This window comes from Mesoplodon bidens (assembly GCF_964165515.1).
Source record: "Mesoplodon bidens genome assembly, chromosome: 1".
NCBI lineage: Eukaryota > Metazoa > Chordata > Mammalia > Artiodactyla > Ziphiidae > Mesoplodon > Mesoplodon bidens.
Window position 1 is genome coordinate 48365898 of NC_138176.1, and position 9346 is coordinate 48375243.

The 9346-nt window shown below is 39.7% G+C and overlaps 1 protein-coding gene across 2 annotated transcripts in view; it reads left to right on the forward strand.

Moving 5' to 3' along the window:
• Window positions 1-8178, forward strand: part of ERCC6 (ERCC excision repair 6, chromatin remodeling factor) — a 75621-nt gene extending 67443 nt beyond the window's left edge. For both annotated transcript variants that reach the window (XM_081234387.1, XM_081234388.1), the window contains exons 17-21: window positions 407-552; window positions 638-1336; window positions 2891-3095; window positions 3750-3828; window positions 4971-8178. In XM_081234387.1, coding sequence (XP_081090513.1) covers window positions 407-552; window positions 638-1336; window positions 2891-3095; window positions 3750-3828; window positions 4971-5393 — 1552 coding nt within the window. In that variant the 3' untranslated portion in view covers window positions 5394-8178. The remainder of the gene's footprint in view (window positions 1-406; window positions 553-637; window positions 1337-2890; window positions 3096-3749; window positions 3829-4970) is intronic.
• The last annotated feature ends 1168 nt before the right edge of the window (window positions 8179-9346 follow it).

Below are 9346 nucleotides of genomic sequence, written 5' to 3' on the forward strand. Positions count from 1 at the left end.
TGTTTTGTTTTTGTATTTTTTCTTTCTCATTAAAATAAGCTTAGATGTCTTATTGTGTGTTTTTTTTTTTTTTTTTTTTTGCGGTATGCGGGCCTCTCACTGTTGTGGCTTCTCCCGTTGCGGAGCACAGGCTCCGGATGCGCAGGCCCAGCGGCCATGGCTCACGGGCCCAGCCGCTCCACGGCATGTGGGATCTTCCCAGACCGCGGCACGAACCCGTATCCCCTGCATCGGCAGGCGGACTCTCAACCACTGCGCCACCAGGGAGGCCCTTATTGTGTGTTTTTTAAAAATGTCTTTGAACCTGATTGTTTTTCTACCTTATTAATAAACAATTACTGTATGTTTAGAATTCTGAGGTACAGCTAGACGTTGTTTCATACCAGCTTAATTTCTATCTTTTTAGACAAATCTTCAAGCAGTTTTTGACAAATAGAGTGCTAAAAGATCCAAAGCAAAGGCGATTTTTCAAATCCAATGATCTTTATGAGCTGTTTACTCTGACTAGTCCTGATGCATCCCAGAGCACTGAAACAAGTGCTATTTTTGCAGGTATTTCATAAAATAATTTAACTTAAAGTAACGAAATACATAAGAATTATGCAGTATAACACTAGCATGTTTTTCCCTTTCACAGGAACTGGTTCAGATGTTCAGACACCCAAACGCCATTTAAAAAGAAAACTTCAACTGGCTTTTGGAACAGACCAGAACATTCCAGTAGGTAAAAAGTTTCCTGGTTCTAACACATCTGCAAATGTTGCCACGTCATCTGAAGAGAAATCTACAGCTATAAGACCTGAAGTGAATGCAGTAACTTCTAATCTAGGTGATCCTTTGAAAGATGCCCCTCAAACATCTTGTAGTCTAACTAACAGTGAGAGGCTTGGAGAAGAGACAGATGCAGTGTCCAGACTGGAGGATTCCTCAGTGATTCATGGAAACGGAGAAGGTTCAGATTCTCCAAGAATCAGCAAAATGTACAGGATGTCTGGTGAGGAAAGCATCGATGAAAAGGAGGGTCTTTGTGATAAAAGAGAAAGCTGCCGGGTTCAAACAGGACCTCTTTGGGAGAATGAGCAAACAGAAAATAATTTTTATAAGCACAAGTCGAAAACGAAACATGTGGCAGAAGAAAAGACCCTGGAGAAACATCTGAGGCTGAAGCAAAAGCTTAAGAGCTCTAAGCACCGCAGAGATGCCAAGTTTGAGGGAACTCGAATTCCGCACCTGGTGAAGAAGAAGCAGTACCGGAGGCAAGACAATGAAAATGAGAGCGAGCCCAAGGAACACAGCCACGATGACTACGTCCTGGAAAAGCTTTTCAGAAAATCAGGTACTCCTTTTGCTGACCTTGCCACAGGTGTGCTAGGAATAGAAATGAGGGGGCCACTTCTAGTGGAAGCAGCCTTTCCTGACAGTGCAGGGTTTGTGCTCAACTGGAAGTATTTTTCCTTCTAAAACTCAGATTTGAAATGTATTAACATTTTTGAAAATCATTTTCACCTCTCTTTCCTAGGAGAATTTGAACCTTGGGAGAACAATAGGACTCGACTTCTAACCACATACAGGAGGGGTGCAATGCTTAAAATAGATTTGTACTACCTGAACATTCATAGATGATTTCTCTGCATGCTATATTTATCTGATTTAACAACCACAGGAGAGTAAAGTGACAGATCATGGGGAGAGAGACAGGGGCATGGCCAGAGGCAGGCACTCTGGAAGTAGGAAAGCTGGTAGCTAATATCAAGGGAGAAAAATTAGGAAAGCAGACTCAACAATTGCTCAGGACCCTGGAGGGACCGGCCAGCCTGCACCAATTGGTCATCCCTGGGACTGTCTTACTCAGGTCTCACCAGTCATTGTGTTCCCAAGGTGACAGCCTTGAGTTTCCAAAGATTGCTGAATGGGTTTCTGTTCAGGAAAGCAGGCTTACGTATGGCATCTCAGAAGGAAACCATCTGGGCCTGATGCTTTCTTGTAAGGTAGTTCATTGGTAACTTGCTCTGTTTTTTTCTACAGTTCCTGGTCTGTTTTCCTAAGAAAAATTATCTGTCTTGTCTAGTTTTCAAGTTTATTTGCATGGAGGCATAGAAAATACTCTTGTAATAATTTTTTTTAATTGGCTTCTGTTTCAAGATAATTTCCCCCTTGTCATTTCTAATTTTGTATATTTCCCCCCCTTTTCCTTTGTCAGGTTAAGCTAGTAGATTGTCTATTTTGTGATTTTTTTTCCCCAATAAACCAGGTTTTTGATTTATTAATTAGATCCATGGTTGTTCTCTACCTTATTAATTTGTGCTTTTATCTTCAGTATTTTCTTCCTGTTGCTTTTGTTTTTGTTGTTGTTTTGATGAGTTTTTTTGGTCCTAATTTTTATAAAACTGTTTGACTTGGAATTCAGTTCATTTATTTTTGTTCTTTCATTTTTATTGATAGAAATATTTAGGGCTATGCATTTTCCACTGATGACTGCATTGGATTCTTCTGATATGTAGTGTTTCCATCATCATTACTTTTTAGAAATTGTGTAGTTTTATTTTATATTTGTATGTTTTCCCCCTTCAATAGAGAATATATTAGTAGAAAATTTTAAAGTTTTCCAGGTAACAGTGAAGAGTTTATGTTGAAGTGTGGTTATTAAAGCATTATGCTTTGATTATACAAAGCAGTGACAGTTGATAGTCCCTCCCTCATCGGGTAGAGATGCAGGTGAAGAGCAGCAGCATTTGTAAAAGTTCCTGGGTCCTGGTGGTCACGGGTGAATAGCAGCTAAAAACGTTCATGATGTTTCCTCTACCCACAACACACTAGCCTATACAGAAGAAAACGTGTGATTGTGTATGAGCTGAAATAACACGTTCACTGTTTCCTTTGCTCTTGCCAGTGGGTGTGCACAGCATCATGAAGCATGATGCTATCATGGACGGAGCCAGTCCAGACTACGTGCTGGTGGAGGCGGAGGCCAACCGTGTGGCCCAGGATGCCCTCAAAGCACTGAGACTCTCTCGGCAGCGGTGTCTGGGAGCAACATCTGGTGTTCCCACCTGGACTGGCCACAGGGGTGTGGCTGGTGCACCAGCAGGAAGAAAGTAAGAGGTTGCCGCCCTGCCATGCTTGTGAGGAGGCCAAACCTGCTGGGCTGGAAATAAAATCAGGGCAGGCAGGGATACCTCCTCCTGTTTATCTGCAGCAGTAGAAAATCTCTCAGGGAGGGATTGGGTCAGCCAGATGTATGTGACTTGGGGAAAGACTTCTATCATCTTACCTTCTTCTTTGCTTTCATTCCCTCCTTTCCAAAGCTGATTTTTCAGGGAAAGGAGAAATCTGTTTTGCTTAAGAGGTGATGTCATAAAAAATAGTAAGAGGTACAGAATAACGATTAAACTTTAATAAGATGATTAGCTGGGTTTCAGCAATCAGTAATTACTGTGGTATTCAGCGTGCTCTTTTAGAATAGCTTCCCTACCTAGAATTCAAGGGTAGTAAGCTGAGCAAGGATATTGAGTGGTTTTTACTTGAGATGCAGTAATAATTTCTACTGCTTTACTAGGAGAGTAAAGTACGGGAACCTCAGGGGATAGAGCAGAAGCATCATGGCTGATGGAGCAGAAGCGTCATGGCTGTGAAAGAATAACCGTGCAGAAGAAAACTGCTCCAAGAGGAGTTTAGGTGTTGGAAGGGCATTCTCATCTGTAAGTCACAAAGTTACATTTTATCAACATATGACTCTCTTCCGTATTTAGGAGAAGATTTGGTCAGAAAAGGAACTCCAGCTTCTCTGTGCAACATCCCTCTTCAACGTCTCCAAAGGAGAAATGCCAGGTAATCTGATAGCCTATCAACTTTTCACTTGTGAGATCTACTTAATTGAATTGCCATGAAAATTTCACTCAATTCTGCATGTGAAGAGCATCACTGGCATAATGACATCTGATATTTATGTTGTGTGCACTTTCATGCATTTATGAAGTACTTCTGTGTGAATTTAAAAGGGCCAGCTAACTTCCTAGAAAAGACAAAGTCTTTAACCCAAGATCCATAGTAGAATCTCTGTTTTGTCTTCCAAAAGTTCATATAAGGATGGGTGATGTGTGAGTTGCTGCCCATACCGCCTGCCCCATGCAGAGGTGAAGTACTAGCTCCAAGGACCACTGCCCTCTAGACTGAAGGTCTAGAGGGCCTTTATTGAATGTTGTTTGTAATTTACTAGCTGCCAGAGCATTGTGCCCTTCTCTGCCTGTCCTACAACCCCGAAGGCCTTGAGTGCTTCAGTGAGAGTAAATAGTAGGCCATACTCTTATCATTTAATACTTTGTTACTTTCTGCTTAAGGGTCATGTTACTTATAAAATTTGAAAACTCCCAGGTTCAGATTCCTGTTTTAGATTAATATGAACACATTTAGGAATAGAGAACCTTTTTTTTTTTTGACTTCCTGTGTTATGTTCTTTTAGCAGTAGGAATGTGAAGAAAAACTAGATTTATGTAGCTGTTCTAAGGAAACTCACATGAGGTGTAAAGTAGTAAAAAGATTTAAAAGTGAAGGAAGTACAGCTCTGATATTGTTCCTTATCCTATGGTGCTCAAATCAGGGAAAACTTGGGAGGAAGAACAGTAAATGCCCACAGAGCTCGTACCTCCTGGAGACAGTTTCCCTAGAAGCCTTCTTTGGAAGCCCGGCCCCACCCTCTCTGCCCTCCCTCCACTCTCGTCCCTCAGGATGGTGACGAAGCAAATAGTGTAGTTTGGGGTTTTTTAGGAAATGTTTTGTAAGAGTGGGTTCATTTAGACACTTGACTCTCCTCCTTTCCCTTTGCATTAGACGGTGTATCATCCATTCTCCATCAGCCTCAGTGCCCTGGGCATGTGTGTTATCTTATGGCCCCTCAGAGCCTTTGGAGAAATAAGTAGTGGGAGCATAAACTGGAGATTAAATATATCGATGCACTGGTCTTCTTTCTCCAGGACAGCACTATGAAAAAGGATGGAAAAGATAATGTTTCGGAGCATTTTAGTGGAAAAGTTGAAGATGCGGAGCCTTCATCCGGAGCCCTCACTTCGTCCTCACTGTTGGCTAAAATGAGAGCTAGAAACCACCTAATTTTGCCAGAGCGCTTAGAAAGTGAAAGTGGGTACCTTCCAGAGGCTTCTGCTCCTCCGCCTTCCAGCATGGAACACGATGACCTTCTGGTAGAAATGAGAAACTTCATTGCCTTTCAGGCCCAAGTTGATGGCCAGGCCAGCACTCGGGAGATACTGCAGGAGTTTGAATCCAAGTTATCAGCATCACAGTCTTGTGTCTTTCGAGAACTATTGAGAAACCTGTGCACTTTTCATAGAACTTCAGGTGGTGAAGGAATTTGGAAACTCAAGCCAGAATACTGCTGATCAGTATTACCTTCTGAACTTTAAATTGACTTTTTCTAGTGGACATTTCTGATTATTAATCTTACGATTAATAATCATATGTTTTGTCGATGTAAATTGGCTGCATTTGATGTTTACTTTGAATGATAGCTACCTCATAATTAAAACTTTAAGGAGGAAGAGATTTCTTCTCTGAAATTTATAAAAATACCTGGATTTTTTTTTCCAAAATTAATTATGAAATCAGGGACCTAACTGTTAATCCTTGGAACACATTTGTTCTTTTACCCAGAAGATGCTGTCAGGGAATACATTACTACTCATTTAGAAGTTTATAGACCAGAACTCTCAAGAATTCTTTTTACTGGTGCTAAAAACATGTGTTATATTCAGTTAGGCCTGTTCAGTAAATCAGTTCATCAGTATCTGATAACAGAATTGTTTTTGGTACCTAGCTTTTAAATGTTTAAATCAATCATTTGCCACCCAAAAAAGAGATCGGACTTGTTACCTTTTGAGTCCTATTAGTTGCCTTTAAACGATCTTCTGTTAAGGTACTGTTAAATTGACAGGTATTTTTATTAGTAAAGCATGGAATAGCTTGATAATAAATGATGAGACATGTATTTGTAGAAACTTGTAGTTTTCTTAGTTTACAGTGGCTTTATTTTAAGCAAAGGGCACCTTTCCCCCACCACCACCACCGCATAGTGGTTTTAGGAAAATATATGTTATCTTAAAAAAAAAAAACTCAAGCAGAACCAAAAGTAGGTACAAATAAAACCACCAGCGCACACACACGCACACGGACATCACTCCGGACCACACCCAGATATACCATCATCACCGCATAGTGAGCACCATTCTAGCCCTCTCTCTGCTTACATCCTGGGAGGGAACTTTGAACATTTTTTACCTTATTCATTGTCTGTCTTTCTAAGGATGCTGGTAACTTTATATCAGACATCATTGTTCTCCTTCTTCTGTCCAGTTATTTTCATCTCTCTTTTCCCTTTCTGTTCACCATGACGCTCCTGTTTTAGAGGTTTGGTTTTCAGCTGCATCTGTTTCTGGCTGTTGTTTATGTGTTTAGAGTTTTGTGATGATGTTGTTTTGATCCTTAGTTTGTTTTCTTAGCGTTGTTTTTCTTTCCTTATCATTGTTTTATCATCACAGCTCTGAAGTCCTGTTTTCTGAAGTTCATTGGATTCCTTAAATGTCTTCTAGAGCTGTCACGGTGCAATTTGTTTGTTTCTTAGAGTTGTTTCCTCTGGCCTGCTGTTTTCACTCTTTCTGATTTTTCTGTATTGTGCTCTCCTACCTCCCATGCTGTTTCTTTACATCTAGCTCATGCTAAAATCAGGCAGCTGGGTCCAGATCTCCTGTATGCTCTTCCCTGGCACCCAGAGAGAAGGGGTGTGGGTTTGGAGGTCGGGGAGGGCCTCTGCTGGGCAGCATGCAGCTTTTGGTTGGAGGACTTGGGTTTTACTTTTCTGTTCTGAGATTTTGTTAAATAGCTTGGGCCATGAATCCTTCCCCTTAGATTAGGAGATGTCATTGTCAGAGTCATAATTCCCACCAGAATTTTCTGCTGCTTTTTTTGGATTCTGGCTTTTTTATTTTATTCTGTTTTTAAAGTGGTTCGGTGTTAGAGGAAGAAGATTCTATTATTTTCATTTTGCCATCATTATCTAGAAATAATAGAGACTTTTAAACAGGTCAATACATCCTAAACTTGACTGCTTGGCTCAGGAGGGAGTCAAAATTCATGACTGTTGTTTCTGGGAGGTTCTTTTTTTATTTTTATTTTTGTAATCATTAGCCTATAAGAAAATTGCATCCCTTTTGTTCTCGGATTAAAGTACCGATGCAGTTCACTAGTGTGAAGTGCTTTGGCATCCTAGCTCTATTGTGTGAAATCTAAACTCTACCAAGCTAGGGAAGTTGTAGCCTTCTCATCAAGTAGAAAATGCCAGCAAAAGTTATGATGCAGTCACAGCAAGGTGGCCTTCACTCCAAGCCTTGTCTCAGCTCTGCCACCAGCTGAGACCTTGGGTAGTCACTGCCTTGCCTGTGTCTCAGTATGGATATCTGTGAACATTGTCATCGTGCCTCTGGGTGGAGAGACTTAGAGGAAGATGCTCTAAGTCATGGTTTTAACAACATAGAATAACTTATTCATTTAGATAAAACCTAACTTTTGGAACTTTAAAAGCTTTGTACAATATAGATAGATTTAATGTATTTAAAATGTTATATTGGTATTAAGCTACAATAAAGGATTTTAAAATTTTGTGAAATTTTAAAAATTCCTTAGTTAATACATGACTATACTATCACTCTTTAAAAATTTTCAAGCAGTACTCTGCCTCCCCACCCCCTCTTGTTCGTATTCCAGAGATAAGTACTGTATTTGGTGTGTATTCTTCCAGGCTATTTTCCATGCCTTTACAGATGCGTGCAGCAGAGACTGCTGCTGTAATGTCTGTTTTCCCCTTCTCCTTTACTGATAAGATTCCTGCTTTTTACCTGGACGCATGGCTGCTCAGCTCACGACTCTACTTGCCAGCCTCCCTTATGGTTAATTGTGGCCATGTGACCAGGCAATGCGCTACGAAGAGAACATCCAGACTGGGCCCTTAAATAAGGAATTGGGTGTCCACTCCATTCGATATTCCCCTTTGTGCTGGCTGAGATGCCTGTGGGAGCTTATGCAGTGACTTGAGGTGGGGAGAAGTTGTGTGCTGAGGATGGAGACGTTGGCCTGCCAGTCTTGAACTGCTTCCCTTTCACCCGTTAACTTAAGAGCAAAATAAATTCCTGACTTGTTTAAACCACTGTCTTGGAGTCTTTGTTACAGCAGCTGGTTTTGTTTTATATGTGATTTACAAAATGGGATTATCATCTTTATTATTTTGCAGCTATTAACTTTTCATTTAACGTTATATACAACACATCCTTTCATTCCTGTAAGTGTAGCTCAACCTTCATGTAATTGCTGGAATTAAAATTAGGTGGATTTTTAATTTTAGTGGTTGTAGTGAAAGTGCTTCCTTCAATTCATACTCCATAAAGGGACCATGTCTCCACACCCTTGCCAACAGTAGGCCGTATCAATCTCGGGAGTTTGTTGTTTGTTTTCCTAAACAATATTGTGGTTGAAAATACCTTGTTTTAACTTGAATTTCCCTGATTACTTATAAAACTAAACATTTCCATGTTTTTTGGCCATTTGTAGATCCTCCATTACAAGTTGCTTGTTCATGTTATGTTGGCCTAGTTTTACTATAGATCACTTTCTCTCTTAGGGGTTACCCCCTTTCCCAAACAAAAAAGAAAAGGTAATTGTTCCTACTATTATTGAATAGTCCAATTTTTTTCTCCATCCATTTGAAATGGCTAGTTTATCATATGCTGAATTGTCTGTTTCTGCACAGTGGATCTAGATTCTATTCTACTGACCACACACTTCCCTGTCCAACTTTGTACAGTGTTTTGCTATCTATAGGCATGTTTCCCTTATTTCTTCCCCCCTCTTCATTGTCTTATTCTTGTGCATTTTCTGTTTCAGGTGAATCTTAGAATCGGTTTATTAAGTTCCACTAAAATTGTGTTGCTCTTTTGATTGAGATTGTATTAGTTTATACATTAATTTGAGGATAATAGACTTCTTTTAATTAATGTAGTTTTTCCCATTAGCATCATGATAGGCCTCATTTTATTAGAGTATGTTATATTCTTGGATAAAATTTTAATAACTTTCTTCATGAAGGTCTTGCACATTTCATATTAGGTTTATTCCTAGCTATTTTATAGATTTTTAGTTTTGTGAGGTATCTTTTTACTTTTGCATGAAAATATGGAGAATTAGGACACAACTATTTTATGATGTTTATCATACAGTTTTTAATTTAAATATAGTCAAATTCAGTCTTTTCATGTTTCATTTTGTTTCCTTATTTAAGAATCCCTTT